Source organism: Sturnira hondurensis, unplaced genomic scaffold (genome assembly GCF_014824575.4).
Source record: "Sturnira hondurensis isolate 20B ecotype Veracruz unplaced genomic scaffold, ASM1482457v3 Scaffold0019216, whole genome shotgun sequence".
NCBI lineage: Eukaryota > Metazoa > Chordata > Mammalia > Chiroptera > Phyllostomidae > Sturnira > Sturnira hondurensis.
In genome coordinates this window covers 2,430,297-2,450,707 of record NW_028091847.1, presented here as the reverse complement: position 1 = coordinate 2,450,707, position 20,411 = coordinate 2,430,297, and the positions used below count along the sequence as shown (strand labels likewise).

General features: G+C 37.1%; 1 protein-coding gene across 4 annotated transcripts in view; it reads left to right on the top strand.

Moving 5' to 3' along the window:
• The window catches only part of YEATS2 (YEATS domain containing 2), an 87,408-nt gene that overhangs the window by 7,285 nt on the left and 59,712 nt on the right, over window positions 1-20,411 (top strand). For all 4 annotated transcript variants that reach the window (XM_037070966.1, XM_037070967.1, XM_037070968.1 and 1 more), the window contains exons 2-6: window positions 1,071-1,188; window positions 5,573-5,670; window positions 6,080-6,172; window positions 9,740-9,985; window positions 11,471-11,586. In XM_037070966.1, the coding sequence (XP_036926861.1) occupies window positions 1,089-1,188; window positions 5,573-5,670; window positions 6,080-6,172; window positions 9,740-9,985; window positions 11,471-11,586 (653 nt within the window). In that variant the 5' untranslated portion in view covers window positions 1,071-1,088. The remainder of the gene's footprint in view (window positions 1-1,070; window positions 1,189-5,572; window positions 5,671-6,079; window positions 6,173-9,739; window positions 9,986-11,470; window positions 11,587-20,411) is intronic.

Sequence of the window (20,411 nt, the reverse complement as noted above, 5' to 3'; positions counted from 1 at the left end):
TCTTTTGGACAGTGCTGGGCTGGACAGCACGTCCTACACTGGCTCAGGACATAGTAACAAGTACCCACTGAGACCAGTTTGGAAGCAGAACAGTACCCAGTAGAACTTTTGTTTGTTTGTTTGTTGAGAGGGGAAGGGAGAGAGAAAGAGCAAGATAAACATCGATTGGTTGCCTTTTGCTCCAACTGGGGACCAAACCTACAACCTAGGCACGCGCCCTGACTGGGAATCAAACCAGCGAACTGGTGACCTTTCACTTTGCGGGCCAACACCCAGCCAACTGAACCAGATCACCGAGGGCTAGAATTCTTTACAATTATATTAATATTCTGTGTCTGTGCTATCAGTATAGTACCTACTAGCTACTGGTGACTAGTTCTGAAACATGAAATATTGAAATGTGGGACAATATTTAAAAATCAAATTTTAAATTTTATTTCATTTTAATTAAATAGCCATATATATTGGTAGTGGCTGATGAATCAGGACAGTGCAGATCTAGATTTATTGGATTTTAATATAAGTCTGTACAGTGTGTTTACTATAAGTAACAATAAATGATCAGTAACAATATTTATTAAGTACCTGTTCTGTAGCAGGTACTGTGCTGAGTACCACAGAGAGGGTTTGTATAATAATAATAAATTATTTATGGAGACTGTATTGCTCATATATTGTAATATGCTCGATGCTTTGTGAATTCCGAGATACTGTGTGGGCTTACCATGTTTTCATTAAATTCTGCTCCCTTCCCTTCTCTTTCCCTTCCTCTTCTCCTTCTCTTCCCCATCTCTTCCCTTTTTTTTCCTTCTTTTCCTTTTCCTTCTGTAAGGGCCCTTCTGTGAAAACCTGGCTTCTTCTGAAAAGTCTGAATAATGTGCTGCCTTGTTAAAGGGTTTTCTGTTGAAAGGAAACCCGTGATTTGTAACACATGATAATATGAGGATAGTAATTTTTTTCTTAGTAAACGTGTGAAGTTGTGCGTTTGGCTTTAAAAGGGATATGTACACATATATTTGTAAGTACCAGTATCAAGCTATTTTATTAATTAACTAATTATTGTTTCACAGTGAAGAACGGATGTCATCATGTCTGGAATCAAGCGGACGCTCAAAGAAACTGACCCTGACTATGAAGATGTATCTGTGGCCCTTCCAAACAAGCGGCACAAAGCAATCGAGAGTTCAGGTAGAAATTCAGATTCTTGGGCAATTACTTATTTCTGTGTTGGCACATGTCTCCCTGTGAGGTTTGTAGGAGCTAAAGTGAAATGCATTTCCACTGTCGTGTATAATTCCAAGAAGTTTGTGAGCAGGATTAACTGAGTGCTCTGTTTAACAGCAGCACACCGTGTGTGGCATGCACGAAAGGAACAGTCAGGAAGGCAGTAAAAGCATCAGTAGCGAGGTAGGCTGTAAATTTTAGCTACCATCATGTGTCAGGTGGAACCCTAAAGTCTTACGATATGTGTGCTAGCATGTGGTGTTAGATGAGTATAGATGGTACATAGATTCAGGGTTGTTTTTTGTTTTTGTTTTTTTAAGATTTTACTTATTTATTTTTAGAGAGAGGAGAAGGGCAGGCGAAAGGGAGGGAGGTAAACATCAGTGTAAGAGAAATATTGATCAGTTGTCTCTCATATGCACCCAGACCCTGAATCAAACCAGTGACCTTTTGCTTTGCAGGATGGTGCCCAACCAACTGAGCCATAGTAGTCAGAACTGGATTAAAAAATTAGGACTGGCTTTTTATGTTAGTTATAAATTATTTTAACGTCCATAGAAAAGATGATGGTTTCATGAGACTTGTGGTTTCACAACTGCTATTGCCAAGATAAGGCTAAGGTTATTTTAAAATATTGTTTTAAGTAGATGTTTCATGTGGTTCTCCGATGTGATAGGTGAGGGGTGCCCTTAAGAGAGGGCGGCATGTGAACGACGGAAAGTTGGGAAACATTGGTGTGGTTTACTCCTGCACATGGGGGCTAGTAGGTAAGGCCCTGGAGATTTAAATTTCTTGTTCAAAATCGTAGGATTAGTTGAAGAGCAGATCATCAAGTGTCTATAATCACCGAGAATATTTTAAGCATATTTTAGCATATTTTAATATGCTAAATTTGAGTTTTTAACACAAATTATTACTGAAATTTATTACTCTTTCAAGTAACAAATCCATGTGTTAATACTAACAGCTGAGTAAAGAAGGCCTCAGAGCCACAGGAAAGGTGTTGGAGCCCCACTAGGATGGGCCCCTGGTGTTTAAGTATGAAGAGTTCCTGTCTCTGCTTGCACTGGAGTCGTGCTGTTCCCCTGCCACCCCCAAAGTCTTTGTGGGTTGAAGTTAACATGTCTAATCCCACACAATGAAATATTTCACTGTCACTTTCCCTCCCATTCAGCTGTAATTTTATTTACAAGGAAATGTCATTTCAGAAACAACCCAAATAAATGTAAAAATATCATGAAACTCAAATGTATCACATGGCATAAATTTAAAAAAATAAAAGCAAGAATAAGGAAACCTGAACATTTTAGTAAACTTCATAATTTCAGTTTAAATTTAAGTTCCCAAATACTCAGCCTAAGCAGGGACAGCTTTTTGTTAATTGAGTTACAATTTGCTATTTTTCCTCTTTAGATGCCCATATCTATTTAATTCCCAACCATATTTTTTTTAGGTTTTATTTACTTGTTTTTAGAAAGGGGAGAAGGGAAGGAGAAAGAGGGAGAGAAACATCAATGTGCGGTTGCCTCTCACGTGTCCCCCACTGAGGACTTGGCCCACAACCCAGGCATGTGCCCTGACTGGGAATCAAACAGGTGACCCTTTGGTTCACAAGCCGGCACTCAGTCCACTGAGCCACACCAGCCAGGGCTGTTTTGTTTTTACTTATTCCATGAAAGAGATCATTTAAAAGAGTGGGGTTATTTTGCCCTTGCTGGTGTGGCTCAGTGGATTGAGTGCCAGCCTGTGAACCAAAGGGTCCTGGGTTAGATTCCTCATTGGGTCACATGCTGGGGTTGCAGGCCAGGTTCCTGGTGGGGGGGGGGGGGTGTGAGAGGCAACCACACATTGATGCCTCTTTCCCTCTCTTTCTCCCTCCCTTCCCTTCTGTCTGAAAATAAATAAATAAAATCTTTAAAAAATAAGAAGAGTTTATTTTTGAGGAACATGGGATAAAACAGCTTTCAGTGATCTTTGTCTCTAGGGAGACTTCCGGTCTTCTCTAAGCATGTCTGCTGGTTTCTGCATATAAGGTTTATATAAATAAGAATATATACAGTAATAATAGAAAATATTCTTTACCTCAGATATGAGAAAAATCAGTCATTTGCCTCTGCAGACATAACTATAATAATGTTTATACTGCCCTAGCCAGTGTGGCTCAGTTGGTCAGAACATTGTCCCATAACTGAAAAGGTACTGGTATGATCCCCAGTCAGGGCAAATACCAGGGCTGTGAGTTCAGTCCCTGGTCCAGGTGTGTATGATTCCTGGTCCAGGTGTGTATGGAAGGTAACCAGTCATCACATTGATGTTTCTCTTTCCCTTCCTTCCTCTCTCTAAAAGCAATGAAGTAAAAATGTCCTTGGGTGAGGATTTAAAAAAATTTTTTTTGGTTATTTATTTTTTAAAGATTTTATTTATCTTTAGAGGGGAAGGGAAGGAGAGAAGCAGAGAAATATCAATATATGGTTGCCTCTCATGGGTTCCCAGCAGGGAATGCACGAGAGGCAACCATACATTGATATTTCTCTGCTTCTCTCCTTCCCTTCCCCTCTAAAGATAAATAAAATCTTTAAAAAAAATTTTTTAATAGAATGTTTATTTTATTACTTGTTTTAAATTGCCAATCTAATGGTGTATTTCTGGGAAGAAAGGGACCTGGGTGATCAGAGTCCAGATTTTCTCTGCAATTTTTCATATACCCCAAAGCATGGTTGGTGATTTTTTTTTCATCTTACAAATATAGGATCATTTTGCAAAATCTCAGGTTGCTGAAGTAGTAGTTTAGGTCTTCTTTTTTTTAATACTCTGATATGAAACTGCCTATTTTGATCATTTTACCTTTGAGTTACATATTACTTTGAGTAGTCATTATCTGAATTCTGTAACCTTCAGAGGCATTTTCTTTTCTTTTGAATTCTTCCCAACTCATTTCTTCGGATGGTTGTGATCAGAAACTGCCGAATTCCTTGTTAGATCCTTCTCTACAGAAGGAAACATCCTGTGTTTTTATGTTACTATTGTAGCTAACTCTTTACTTTCTTCCTCCTGAGTTACCAGATATTTCTCTCAGAATCTTCATGGGTTTCTTTTTATTTTTTGGTAATTTAATGTCACACAGGAAAATTGCAAGAAGTACCCGTATATTCTTAATTAAAATTACCAGTTGTCTACATTTTGCCCCATTTGGTTTATCATTCTTCCTCACCTCCAAGTGCCAGTGCACGCACATGCAAATGCATGTGTGTGTGTATGTGCATACAGATACATGCAAACAGCATGCTTTCTAATTCATGGAGAAATAAATTGGACACATATAAACACTTTGGTGTATCCCTAAGAATATTCTCGTATGTGACCACAGTCCAGTTATCAAAAGCAGGAAAATATTAACATGTATCCATTACATTATCTAACGTGTAGTGCATTTTCAAGTTCTACCAGTGGTCCTAGTACTGAATCTTATAACTGTTTCTCCCTCTCCAGGATCCAGTCCAGGATCACACAGTGCATTTAGGTGTCAATATCTCTTTTAATCTCTTCAACCTTTCTTTGACTTTAATATTGAAATAGTAATGTTGGGCCATGGCTGGTGTGGCTCAGTGGATTGAGCACTGGACTGTGAAACAAAGGGTTGCCTGTTCGATTCCCAGTCAGGGCACATGCCTGGGCCGCAGGCCAGGTTCCTAGTAGGGGGCATGTGAAGGGCAACCACACATGGATGTTTCTCTCCTACTCTTTCTCTCTCCCTTCCCTTCTCTCTAAAAATAAATAAATATTTTTAAAAGACAGTAATGTTGGAATTATGTAGGCCAGTTATTTTGTAGAATGTCCTTCAGTTTAGGTTTGTCTGATGTCCCTGTGATTCGATTCAGCTTCCTTGGCAGGGATGACACGGAGTGATGTAGTTAAAACACATGAGGTTGGCCCTGGCCGGTGTCGATCAGTGGCTTGAGCACCAGCCTGTGAACTGTAAGGTCCCTGGTTTGACTCCCAGTCACAGCACATGTCTGGGTTGAGGGGCCAGTTCCCCAGTAGGGGGTGTGCAAGAGGTGACCTATCACTGTTTTTCTCACACATTGATGTTTTTCTCCTTCTCCATCCCTTCCCTTCTCTCTGAAAATAAATAAAATCTTAAACAAAAAACACTTTAAAGAAAAACAACACACGAGGTCTAGCTTGCCCCAATGTTATGATGTTAACTTTTCATCATTGGCTAAAGTGATGGCCACTAGGCTTCTCTACTTTAGAGGTACTGTTTCCTGGGTTTTATTTGTGCTTGCTGACTTAAATGAAGACAACCACTGATAATTAGACCTTGGATTGTTTTGTGTTCTTTGTGTAGCTCGAGATGCTGCTGTACAGAAGATTGAGACTATTATCAAGGAACAGTTTGCACTTGAAATGAAGAATAAGGAACATGAAATTGCAGTCATTGACCAGGTATAATGATGATAAATTTAAAAAAAACTATTGAAAAAAATCTGTACATGATGACTTGACTTTTTTTTTAAATGAATTGCAGGAAAAGATACATTTTTAAAATTACGTCAACTTTTATCCCAAAAGATAATCCTTCTTTGCTCTTGTGCTCAAGTTTTTGTGGACATTTCAGTGACTATGTACGTGTACATATGAATAGAAATATTAACCTGTCTGTATATTCTTGCAAAAACATTGGGTTTTGTCATTCTTTCAGATCTTTTGCCAATCTGATAGGTGGAAAAGGGTCATTTTTATTTGTCTTTTATTAGCAAGGTTGAGCTTTTTTTGGTTCTCATTTCTTATGAATTACTTGTATATCTGTCTTATCATTTCCATCTTTAAAATAATGAGTAACATTTGTTTTTAGCGACTGATTGAGGCAAGAAGGATGATGGATAAACTTCGTGCCTGTATTGTAGCGAACTACTATGCTTCTGCAGGACTTCTAAAAGTTTCTGAGGTAAGTTTTCCTCATATGCAGTCATTTCTGGCCATTCATATTTGTTGAATGAAGGAGAAATTAGTGTTGATGTGGAATTCTTGCCTTTGAAACATTTAAGAATCTTTTTAAAAAATTTTATTGACTGATTTTGAGAGAGAGAAACAACAATTTGTTATTCCACTTATTTATGCATCCATTGGTTGTTTGGTGTATGTGCCCTGACCATGTATCCAACCTGCAACCTTGGCATATCAGGACACTGCTCAGACCAACTGAGCTACCCAGCCAGGGCTCGAAACATTTTTTATATTGACCTTCAGATTCAAGAAGTGTAGCTAGCTTTCCTGGGAATGTACATGAGCCTACTGTGCTCAACCATACATAATTCTTTTTTCCCCCTAATCCTCACCTGAGGACATTTTTTCCATTGCTTTTTAGAGACAGAAGGAAACATAGAGGTGAGAGAAAAATACAAATTGGTTGCCTCTTGCACGTGACTGGACAGGGATTGTTCACACCTGGACCAGGGATCAAACCCCACCACCTAGGCATGTGCCCTGACCAGGAATCGAACTTGGAACCTTTCAGTTATGGGACAATGCTCCAACCAGCTGAGCTACATGAAGCAGGGCAACCATAATTCTTTAATTCTCTTACCTCTCTATATTGTCAATAATCCTAAATAATATATTTTTCTTTTTTACTTAATCTTACTCTTGCTAATATTTAGCTATGTTGTTAGGCTTTCCACATATAAAAATAACTTGCCTTATTCCTTTTCTCTTGATTGTGGCTGGCTTTGGAGTAAGTTATGGATTGATTAATTTTCCTTTGAACTTCCCCCCTACTTTTTATGAAAAATTTCAAATACATTGAAAAAGTTAAATAAACACCTGTTAATGTATTACCTAGATTCAGCTGTTTTAAGATTTTGCCATATTTATTTATCTATTTTACTTTTCTCTAAAACAGTTTAAAGTAAGTTCTAGGCATCATGACACTTTATCCCTAATACTTAAATATGTGTTTCCTAAAGGCCATTCTTGCATGTAGTCACATTACCTGAGAGAATTATTTACTAATATTACATGTTAACCAGTCCAGATCTTCCCAATTGTTCCCAAAATATCTTTCAAAGTTGGTTTTTTTTTTTTTTTAACAAGGATCTAATTAAGGTTCCTGGCTCCATTTGGCTCTTTTGTTTCTCTAGTTTCATTTTACCTAGACTGATTCTCCCACCCTTTTTCCCCCTAGGATACTGACTTAATTGAAGAGACCAGGCCATTTTTCTTGTAGACTGTCCCACATTTTGAGTTTACATGTTTCCCTCAGGTTATTTCTTCATTCTCTTTATTTTTCTGTAAACTGGAAGTCAAGTCCAAAGATTTGATTCTGTTAAGGTTCTTTTTGTTGATAATAATTCATAGGTGACACTGTATTCCACATCGGGAGGTGTAATAGTCAGGTTCTTAGTGGTAATAAGAGTAATCATTGGTTACTGTGAGCACCACTAGATTGCACCAGTTATGAGACGGAGGCAGGCTTGCACAGAAACAGAACAGATTATTTGACATTTTGGTAATTTTAACATAACTTTGTTATGTCTTTTTCCAGTTAGAATTAGATAATTCTTCTTTTGGACAGTACTGGCTTTGTGAGAATGGGGGGAGGTACGAAGGCATACTGTTTTGTTCCACTTCCTCTGGCTTTTGCAAATAAAAGGTACTTTCATGTTTAGGCTTTCCTGTCATCCCTTGGAGATTTAGGGTGCTTGGGCATTGGTGATACTCCTATATAGATACTCTACATATGTAGATACTCTAGAGATATATGGAGTATTATTTGAGTTTAATTTTAGATGGCAGATAGTTGTTTCTTCTATTGCAGGAGTTTCCATAAAAACATTAACATCGAACTACTTCTCTGCAGCTACCATAGCGGATTACTACACCTTGGTTGGCTTTGAACAACAGGAATTTATTGTCGTGATTTTGGACGCTAGCAGTCCAAAGTCAAGGTGTTGGCTGGGCTGTGCTCTCTCTGAGGGCTCTAGGGGGGAATTCTTCCTAGACTTCTCCTTGCTTTTGGTGGTTGCTGGCAGTTCTCGGGTCCTTTGGCTGGTAGCTGCATCACTCTAACTTCTGTCCATCTTCGCGTGGGTGTTTTCCCTCGGTGTATCTTTTCTTACACTCTGTGTTCAAGTTTCCCTCTTGAAAGAACATTAGTCATTGGATAGGGCCTACCCTAATCCAGATGATTTCATCTGAACCAGATTACATTAGCAAAGACCCCATTTCCAAATAAGGTCACGTTCACAGGGTTAGGGTGGACAAGAGTGTTTGGGAGACACTGTTTCACCCAGAGCAGATTCTGATGTCATCTGTTCGTGGCTTGCTTTTGAATTCAGCAAGATGGACATCGTGACCTAGTGCCTGCATAACAAAGGACCGTAGCTACTCTGAAGAGCTAGTTTTTTATTTAATGTTTTCTTCTTTTTTTCTTTCTTGTTTTACTATTAGCAGTTTTAAATCGTGCTATTTAAAGAAAATTATGATTTCTTTCAGGACACTTCTAGTGTTTCTGGCTCCCATAAAACAGAGCAGCGGTCTAGAAATGCACTGATTTTTATCTTGTATTCTGATTAGGATGTATTCAAGGATATTTAAGTATATTTTGTCTGTTATGATCCATCATTTATTTTTAGTTTATTGTAACAAAGTGCATTTATAGCTCTAAAAGATGGTACCTTTATTCTTGAAATTCAACAACTCTGTTGCTTTGACTCCGAAACACTAGTGTCAAGCTCCTTTTTTCTTTTTTTTTTAAGATTTTATTTATTTATCTTTAGAGGGGAAAGGAAGGAGAGAGAGAGAAATATCAATGTATGGTTGCCTCTGGTGTGTCCCCTACCGGGAACTGGCCTGCAACCCAGGCATGTGCCCTGACTGGGAATCGAACCGCGATCATGTGGTTCACAGGCCCACACTCAATCCACTGAGCTACACCAGCCAGGGCTCCTTTTTTCTTTCTAAAACAATTATTTTAATAGCACAGGTTTTAAAAGCTGGGCTTCTCAGGAGGCAGCTACAGTACCACATTATGTAACAGAACGAACTTTATTTTGAAAGCCTGTAACAAGATACAGAAAAATGCCCTAGGCTTCAGCACTGAATCTAGGGCAAACTTTTTGGCAGTATTAATCATTTTAAAGCATTCTATTCTATACGTGTATATTTTTTATTTTTGTATTTCTTATAGAAATATTTTTTTCAAAGTTGTTTATATAAAGTCATGTGAAACTTTTTCAAGTCAAATTTTGCTTTTCATACGTTGCTGTGTATTTTCCATTTACCTTCAGAGGACTTGTATCTTTAGCTTTTGGTTTTTTAGTACCTTTGCATAATTACTTATCACTGTTGTTGATTCAAACCACATTAAGGAGTTTGGACTTCATTTTATGGTGGTGGAGAGATTTTGAAAGATATTAAGCATGATCCTGAAACAGATAAGGGTTTTAGAAAGATCAAAATTGTGCCTACTTTTGGTGAATTTGGCTGTTTGTTTCTATTGCTTTTGTTTTTGCAGGGATCAAAAACATGCGATACCATGGTTTTTAATCATCCTGCTATCAAGAAATTTTTGGAGTCACCATCCAGGTCATCATCTCCTGCCAATCAGAGATCAGAAACACCATCAGCCAATCATTCTGAAAGTGATTCTTTATCTCAGCACAATGACTTCTTATCCGACAAAGACAATAACAGCAATATGGATATAGAGGAAAGACTCTCACACAGCGTGGAACAGAAACCAAGTCGAAATACTGGAAGGGTATATATATTTGGATGGATGGGAGGGAGCCAAAGGAGAAGGGAGTTAGTATTTACTGGAGTGTACACATGTTATTTCATTTAACGTTCCTCGGAACCCTGGGAAATAAGTTAATTATATCCCTTTTAGAGATGGGGAAACTGAGTCTCAGTGAGGTCAACGCTGTATTTGTCCACAAGTAGCAGAACCGATGTTGTTCTGATTTCCACATTGAGGGCTGCCGTGCACGGCACAACCCCTAGTGCCCGTTCCCGTAGATCTGAAAGAAACCCTGAGGCGCTGGCTGGGCCGCGGCCTTGCCCAGAGTCTCCCACCTTGTCCCGTTTGTTCTCAAGAGCAGTGATTCTCCAGCATTTTCCTCTGTGAAACTTTATAGGATGCCTTGGTAACTGGAGGAAATGTGATGAAGAATAAATAGAATTGAAAACCATTTATTGCTCTTTGATCCCCCCGCCAGTTTGTGGAGCTGCCGTCTCACGCTGCTCTGACGTTTGGGCTGTAATATTTGGCTGTAGGGATGGAACCAATGGTTTTTCTCAGGCAGGTGTTGTGCAATGGAGCAAATTTCCAGGTTGCTTTCCACGTACCCAGACATCAAGGATATGATTTATTTTTGATAAAAATAAAATTTAAAAAATTTCTGATTATAAATTTATGTATTCATTGCTGGAAAGTAAAAAGAATAGAAAAATTATTCATAATGCCACCAATCCAAAATCAAAGTCCTAATGCTTGGATTTATTGTCAGTTTCAGTATTATTTCTGGGAAAATACCGATATATGTTTTTCTTTTTATAATTAAAAAGAGTTTAGGTTGTGTTGGTTATTGATTTAAGAATTTATCATCTTTTATGTAACATACATGCTTATGTTTATGCAATAGATGCTTAGTTCTTCCTGTGTTTCAGGCACTTTTCTAAGAACTGTACAAACAATCATGTGAGGTAAAAACTGTTACCCTTATTTTATAGGTGAGGAAATTGAGACAGAGAAGTTAAATAATTACCCAAGTTTTTTCATATCTAGTACATGGACGAACCAGACTTTAAACCCTGGCACTCTATCTCCATAGTCAAACTTTAAATTAATCATTGTGTTTATAGTACTTCTCACTGAAAATGTTCGGTAGTATAGACATTTGAAAAGAAAGTAAATTCCATTGGGCCCTTTCCCCATTCTCATTTTCCAGATGTGACCCATTGTAATAGTTTCTTGCATACCCCACCGTATCCTTTTGCGTATACAAAACAGATGTGTATGTCTATTTGAAAAAACACATACATGCACGTGCAAATATAGTGTAGAAACTTTTTGTCTTGACGCAAAAATGATAGTAAAATTGTTCTTTTATGCTGTGAGGTGCCACAAAGCCACAGAATTTTGTAATAAAATTCTGAGTTATTCTGTTCATACCTTGTATGATTTTGCAGTTCCTGCCTGTTAAAAACTTTCCAGATTGAAAGTGAAAATTATGATTTCTTTCAGGACACTTCTAGTATTTCTGGCTCCCATAAAACAGAGCAGCGGAATGCTGATCTTACAGGAGATGAGACTTCACGACTTTTTGTAAAGAAAACAATAGTAGTGGGCAATGTGTCCAAGTGAGTATCCGGCTGAATTGTCTTATTTTCAGTTACCCACTTATGTTACTAGAACTCTGGCATACTCTTATCATAGTATTACAGTAGATAGAGGTCTCAGGGTTTCTTTTTTCCAAACTTTTAGTTGTTTTAAAAGTAAACTTGGATTCAGTGACTTGAGAATCTGCCTTAGTTGTCTGTTAATCTTTGATATAGAATAAAACTGGGCTTGATAAAAGTTTCTAAGACATGTACTTTTATACAGGCATATAAGTGTGGATAAGTTCGAAGGAATTTTTGACTTTCTCTGACCTAGTTTTAACCTTAGAGGCTTTAACTAGTTCCTAAATAACGTGCATTTGGTTGCTCAAATTGAAATGTTTGAAATCTGTAGTAGACAATTGCAAAGCAGGTCTTGACCACAGAATTCCTCCAAGTTAAAGGGCTGTCTCTTTAACAGTGTGATCTCGGGCTGTGGGCTGTTTTGTGGGAACGTTAGCATTTTTGCCAAATATCTACGAATGGGTAAGGATATAAATCTTCAAATAGTGTCAGAATGTTATTTCCTCAAAAAGTCTTATTTGCCTTTTCCGGCCTCGTTAGGTACACTTCCTCTGTTTCTCCTGTCATTTTCCCCATCCAGTCATTTCCCATAGTCATACATTTTCCCCAAGTCAGACTGGGGTCGCTTTTTTTGTAAGAAGTGTGTCTTACTTGTTTTGTTCCTTAAGTAGTTGATGTTCAGTAAATATTTAATTGAAGAATAAACTGATCTACTTATGCAAGTTGTAACTAGATTCAACTATTAAAATAAAGGATTTGGAATTACAGTCATTACCTGGGGAAAAATCAAATTGGGGGAACTCTTCCAAGCCCCAGTTAATGGACAAACAAGATGCACTTTAAAAATCTCAGGATACTAAAAACAAAGATTCTTACTGGTCTTTGCCAGAGATGTCCAACCCGTGGGCTGCATGTGGCCCAACACAAAATCGTAAATTTACTTAAAACATTCCTTAGTTTTATTACTTAGATATATACATTTTCTATATTAGTGGTCACAAACTTGGGACCTGCTCACTGATTTTAAAAGATTGTCAAAAGGGCCACTATCTAATTAAGGTCGTATGTGAGGAATTTTTTTGCTTATCTGTGGTGGTGGATATCACAAAAATTATGCACGGACCGTTTTTTTGCTCATCAGTTTTCATTAGTGTTTGTGTAGTTAATGTTAACAACTCTTGAGTTAACAACTCAAAAGAGTTAACAACTCTTCTTCCAATGTGGCCCAGAGATGCCAAAAGATTAGACACCCCCTGGTCTGTATAATAGTGTGTGTTTGTTTCAAAGATTTTTATTTACTTACTTTTAGAGGGAAAGGGAGGAAGAGAGGGAAACATCAGTGTGTGGTTGCCTCTCACACACCCCCTACCAGGGACCTGGCCCACAAACCAGGCGTGTGCCCTGACTGGGAATCAAACCGGTGACCCTTTGGTTCGGTTCACAGGCTGGCACTCAGTCCACTGAGCCACACCAGCTAGAGCTATGTACTGGTATTCAAATAGAAGCAGAAAATACAACAAAAACAATTCGATTTTTTGTTTTATAAATTACTTTAGAGTTAGCATGTATTTACCTAATGGGACTAAGTAGTTTGTGTGAAGTGTTAGAGTTGAGGTCTTAACTACCTTACAGAACAGATCAGCCCAGAAAAGGCCCAAACTAGAAATCTAGATAGACTCACCAAGACACAAGAATATTGAGGAGAAACAGTCTTTGACATTTGCAAACAGTTAGTGTAATTTGGAGACTTTTAAAGATAAGCTAGAATGAAAATACTGGCTAATCACGGATTTTTTAAAAATTTATTTTTAGAGGGGAAGGGAAGGAAAGAGGGAGAGAAATATCGATGTATGGTTGCCTCTCGTGCATTCCATGCTGGGAACTGGCCTGCAACCCAGGCATGGGCCCTGACTGGGAATCGAACCACAATCCTTTGGTTCACAGGCCTGCGCTCAGTCCACTGAGCTACACCAGCCAGGGCATGGATTTTAAATAGATAGGAATAAGTGGCATGAAAGTTGTAAAGCCTGTTCTGGGAGAGGGTAAAAATACTGATATACTTTAGACTTTGTTAAGAGTGCTTGCTGGAATATATAAGATAACTCAAGGAATAGATACAGAGATTTAAACTTTAAAAGTCCTAAGGGAGGGTGGAAATAGAATTTAAAAGGAGAAAAAAACTGATTCTAGAAAAAGGCAAGCAAGAGCAGGAGAGGGGATATGAAGAGGAAAAAACAAGACAAACAGTATAAAATAATTTAGTAACAACAAATCTTTATATATCAACAGTAATAAAAATACATATAGATTTAACTAGTTAAAATATACTAATTGTTATATTGAGATAAGATAACCTAAAATTCAGATCTCTATATTTATCAGTGACATCTAATACAGAAAGATTAAAAGTAAATAAGTAGGATCTTGCTCCTGGCATTTGCCCTCAGTTTGGCTCAAATAAACTCTTAGAAAAAAATTTGTTTTAAATCTAAAAAAGAAAGAAGACAAGCAAATAAGTTATAGCCAGAACATACTAACTAAAGAAAGCCATTGTGGCACATTAATATCAGGTAAAACACTTTAAGACCAAAAGCTTTCATAGAGGTAAAGATGGTTACTATATAGTGATAATAGGTTCTATTCACCAAGAATATAAATAAGTTCTGAGCTTCTGTGTACTTGATAACATAATCTTAAAATAACATCCTTAAAGTAGAACCACAAGCAGAAACTGCCGAATGTGATATCATACTGAGACATTTTATATACATCTCTCAGTGATGGATAGATAAGCAAACTACCCATATAAGTATAAAAAATTGGAATATCAGTTAACAAAACTTGATCTAAAGTACATGTCGAGAACATTATACAGAACAATTGAAAGAAACACTTTTTAAGCCCAGAAGGAACATGGATGAAAATAGATTTTTTTTCCTGAATGCTAGTGCAGTGAAGTTGAATGTCAGTGACATTAGGGTGACCCGAACACCTTTGTGTTACCTGGAAATTCACAGCACTTCCCCAAAACTCAAACCAATGAAAAATCACATTAACATAATCAGAACTAGATAAAATAAAAAGTTGTAGGATAACACTAAAGAGATCGTTAAAGGGAAATTTATAGTCTTTACTGACTACAGTAGAAGAAAAGCTTAAAATTAATTAATGAGATGAAATAATGGAGTGGGGGAAGCAAAGACATTAGAGAGGAAAATAAGTATAGCATACATAAACGAGGCGAAATTAAGTAAGGAAAAAAGACAAATATTGAAAAATATCATAGATACTGCACTATTAAAGAAATAAGACATTATGTACATCTTTATGCCAGTACATTTGAAAACGTAGAGGAAATAGATTTCCTAGAAAAATACAACTTAAAGTGACTCAATCAATAATGGAAAACTTTAAGTCGTCTTAGAACTACTAAGTAAGTTAATTACTGATTTTTTAAATATTCTTGTGACAAAATTAAACCAAGCCCCTTGGCTAAGAGTGCTTTATAGGCTGAGCAAACAGACAATTCCAGTTGTATACAGAGTCTTCTGGGGAAAAGAGACAACACTTACCAACTTACATTATGAGCATATCCTACCTTTGCTAATAAGACCTGACATAGAGTTCATAAGAAAATGAAAATCATAGGACATTCGCACTTAAGAATATAGATGCAAAATTCTGAACAAATCCTTAGCAAACTGAATTCAGTTACTCTAGAAATGGTAGTCATGAGCAAGAAATTTAAGTTTGGATTAACAGGAGAAATCAATAAATAGACACATGAACAGATTAAAGAAAAACACACAATCACCTCAAAAAATGCAGAAATGACATTTGACAAAGCTTAGTATCTGTTGATATTTGTAATCTTCATGGCAGACTTGGAATTTAATTAACTCAGATAAAGAATATCTTCAGCCTGGCTGGTGTAGCTCAGTGGATTGAGTATGGGCCTATGGACCGAAAGGTCACTTCGATTCCCAGTCAGGGCACATGCCTGGGTTGCAGGCCAGGTCCCCAGCAAGGGGCGTGTGAAAAGCAACCACACACTGATGTTTCTCTCCCTCACTCTCTCCTTCCCCCCTCTCTCAAAATAAAAAAAAATTATTTTTTAAAAATATATCTTAAAGAAACTTACAGCAAAATATAATACTCAGTGGTAAACTTAGAAGTCTTCCCTTTAGAATTAGGAACAAGCCCTGGGTGGTGTTGCTCAGTGGGTTGAGCACTGGCCTGCAAACCAAGAGGTCCTCAGTGTTAATTCCCTGTCAGGGCACATTCCTGGATTGCAGGCCAGGTCCCAGTACCTACTTGGGGATGTGAGAGAAGCAACCAAACAATGTTAACTTCTCTCCCTCTTTTTCCCCCTCTCCCCTTGTCTCTAAAATATAAAATATTTTTTAAAAATAGGAAGAAGACGAATACCTAGTGTCACTATTCCTATTAAGCATTTCTTTTGGAGATACTAATGTGCAATTGTAAAAATTAAAAAATTAGAGATTAGAAAATAAGGTACAAAATGTCATTAACGGGTCGTGTTGTCTGTAGAAAAATCTAAAACATTTTTTTATAGTTTTAGAGTTAATGAGAGAAGTCAGCAAGATTGTTGACTATAACAATACACAAAAGTCTGTTGTTTCTGTGTGATAACCACAAAATTGGAAAACATGATTTTTAAAAGATACATTTGCTATAGCAATCAAAATACATGTTGGCCTTCCATGAAGAATTATAAAAACTATTAAAAGTCATGAAATAACTAAATAGAGCAGTACACCATGTTCATCAGTAGGAAGGCTCAGTACTAGCAAATTGTTATGTAGATATTCTGATTAAAGTCCCATAGGGTTTGTGAAATTCACAGGCTGGTTTTGTATACGGAAGAGCAGAGAGTCAAGACTGGACAAGAATATTACTGAAGAAGAACTAGGTTAGGCAGCTTCACCCACTGTATCACCAAGGATAACCATAGGCATAGACAACCCACATAGAAAGTCATTACCACATTTTCCAACAGAATGTAAGAAGGGGCCTCATGAAATAAAACAACTGCAAAAGCAAAGGTTAAAGATAACTGGTTTTACTAACAACAGGACTTAAGGGAATGGCTTGTTTTGGCTTTTAAAAGGCCAAACCAGTTGCAACATTCTTGGTGGCAATGAGTAGGAACCAGAAGAGTCCACAAAGTTCTAGCACCCTGAAACCTGCATGAAATCAACCCAAAGTCTAGCAGGAGCATCCACCCCTAACACAGGCAGCATACAACCCATGATGGCTGTGAATGCAGTCCAACGCGAAATCATAACAGGGTTTGACTTAATACCTTTTTTTGCTCATCAGTTTTTGTTAGTGTTTGTGTGTTAATGTGTGGCCCAAAACAGCTCTTCATAACAGGGTTTGACTTAATACCTTTTTTTTGCTCATCAGTTTTCGTTAGTGTTTGTGTGTTAATGTGTGGCCCAAGACAGCTCTTCTTCCAGTGTGGTCAAAAGACACCAAAAGGTTGGACACCCCTGGTAGAGGTTCCCTAACCCATGAATAAAATATTTATCAGTTTATTTCTATAATATGTGCCCACTTGGTGGAAAAAGCAAGGTTGATTTTTTAAAATCGCAAAGGAGTCAGAACATGAAACAGTGCTCCATAGACCAAAAAACAAATTTAAAAGAAAAGAATTAACTGCAATGACTCACTTTGGTTAGTTGATACAGCTGTTAAATCTTGCTGCAATTCAGATTTTTTTAATTAAAAATTTTTCAGCTTTATTGAGATATAGTTGACAAAAATATAAGTTATTTAAAGTGTACATTGTGATTGTTGGGTTCCTCTTGAGTTTACACACCTGTCATCTCCTCACATGTTGATCATTTTTTATAGTTGTGTGAGAACATTGAAGTTCTGTTCTCTTAGCAAATTTATAGTACCATGTTACCATCTGTATTCACTGTCTTATGCCTTAGATCCTCTGTCATAGCTCACAGTTAGTACCCTCCTACCAGCCTCTGTATTTTCCCCTACCCTCAGCCCTGGCAGCCTTTTGAAGGTTCCACATCTAAGTGATGCTGTGCAGTCTTTCTCTTTCTGACTTATATCACTTAGCATAATGCTCTCAAGGTCCGTCCATGTTGTCACAACTGCAGACTCTCCTTTTTTCATGTTTCATGGCTGACTAATACTCTATTGTATATACATGTGTGTACCTGTGTGTACATATAAGTAAATAAATAAAAATCACATCTTCATTCACCTGCTGATGGACACTTATTTCCTTGTCTTGGCTGTTGTAAATGATGCTGTAGTGAACGTGGGTGTGCAGATAACTCTGCGGTATCCTGTTTTCCTTGTCTTTGCACGTGTATATGCACACAAAAATGGGGTAGTTCTCTGTTGTTAATTTTTGAGGAATCTTTGTACCGTTTTCCATACTAGCTGCACCAATTTACATTCCCACCAATAGTACACAAGATTTCCCTTTTCTCCACGTTCTTGCCAACACGTGTTATATCTTGTATTTTTTAAATTTTATTTTTCAGTTACAGTTTACATGCAATATTATGTTGTATCAGTCTCGGGTGACTTCTTTTATTTTTGACGGTAGCCATTCTCACAGATGTGAGGTGATAATGCAATGCGGGTTTGACTTGCATTTCCCTGATGTTTAGTGATAGTGAACAGCTTCTCATGTACCTGTTAGCCATTTGTAAGTCTTCAGAAAAAATGTCTATTCAGTTCCTCCATTTTTAAATGTTTTTTAGGGGGGGGCTATCAAATTACATGACTCCTTTACTTATTTTGAATATTAACTTCTTATTAGATACATGATTTGCAAGCTTTTCCCCCCATTTTGTAAGTTGCTTTTTCATTTTGTTGATGATTTCCTTTCCTGTGAAGAAGCTTTTTACTTTGATGAAGCCCCACTTGTTTATTTTTGCTTTTATTGCCTTTGCTTTGGGTGTCAAATCCCAAAAGTCATTTGTCAGACCAATGTCAAGGAGCTTACTCCCTGTGTTTTCTTTTAGGGGTTTTTTCTTTGTTTGTTTGTTGTAGGTCTTAAATTTAAATCGTTAATCTAACTTGATTTGATTTTTGTATATTGTGCAGATGGGGTTTCATCCTTTTGCACATGGCTGTCCAGTTTTACCAGTTTTGAGACTATCTTTCCCCAGTTGTATATATTAGCTCCTTTGTTGTACATATAAGCAAACCCTATATGCATAGGTTTATTTCTGGGCTCTGTTCCATTGATCATGTGTCTTGTTTTTATGCCAGCACCATACTGTTTTACTTACTGTACCTTTGTAGTATAGTTTGAAATCATCAGTCAGTGGGATTCCTCCAGCTTTGTCCTTTTTTTCCATACAGATTTTTGGATTGGTTTTTTTTTTATATTTCTGTGGAAAATACCCTTGGAATTTTGATAGGCATTGCATTGAATCTGTAGACCTCTTTGGGTAGTGTGGACATTTTAACAATGTTCTTCTAATCCATGAACATGGAATGTCTTTCCGTTTATTTGCATCTTCTGTTTCTTTTATCAGTATATTATAGTTTTCAGTGTACAGGTCTCTCATCTCCTTGGTGAAAATTTATTGCTAAGTATTTTACTGTTTTTGATGCCATTATAAATTTAATTATCTCAGTTTTTCATTTTGATATTTTATTGTTAATGTATAGAACCACAACTGATTTTTTATGTTCATTTTACGTCCTGTAACTTTACCAAATTTGTTTGTTTTAACAGTTTGGGGGGAGAGGAGAGTCTTTAGGATTGTCTCTATACAGTGTGTTATATGCAGACGGAGACAGTTTTACCTCTTCCTTTCTGATTTCTTTGTCTTGCCTGATTGCTCTTGTAGGACTTCCAATACTGTGTTGAACAAAAGTGGTGAGAATGAGCATCCTTGTGTTGTTCTTGATGTTAGAGGAAAGCTTTTAGTATTTTCACCTTTGAATATGATATTAGCTGTGGGCTTGTATATGACCTTTATTATGTTGAGGTATGCTCTCTGCACTCAGTTTACTGAGTTTTTAGCACGAATGGATGTTGATTTTTGTCAGACATCTTTTTGGCATCTATTAAGATAATCATATGATTTTTATCCTTCATTTCATGAATGTGGTGTAGCACATTGATTGAAATATGACTGTCAAGCTTCCTTGCATCCCTGGAGTAAATTCCGTTTCAGCATAGTGTACGATGCTTTTAATGTACTCTTGAATTTTGTTTGCTAATATTTTGTGGAGGATTTTTGCCTATATTGGCCTGTAATTTCTTTTTTTGTAGTGTCCTTGTTTGGCTTTGGTGGCCTTATAAAATGAGTTTCTAAGTGCACCCTCCTCGTCTGTTTTTGGAGGAATTTGAGAAGGATTGCTGTCAATTCTTCCTTAAGTGTTTGGTAGAATTTACCCTTTAAGCCATCTGGTCCTAGAATTTTCTTTGTTGGGGTTCTTTTTTGATTACTGATTAAATCTCCTAACCAGTGTTCCAATTTTCTATTTTTTTATGATTCAGTCTTGCTAGGGTGAATGTTTCTAGGAATTTATTCATTCCTTCTAGGATGTCCAATCTATTGGTGTGTAACTGTTAATAGTCTTACGATTCATGGTGTTTGTGTGGTGTCAGTTGTACACCTCTTTCACTTGTAATTGTGTTTGAGTCCTTTTTTTTTCTTGGTAAGTGTAGCTAAAGGTCTTTTAGTTTTGTTTATCTTTTAACCAGCTCCTAGTTTCTTTTATCTTTTTTATTGTCACTTTAGTCTGTATTAGTCTTTGTTATTTCC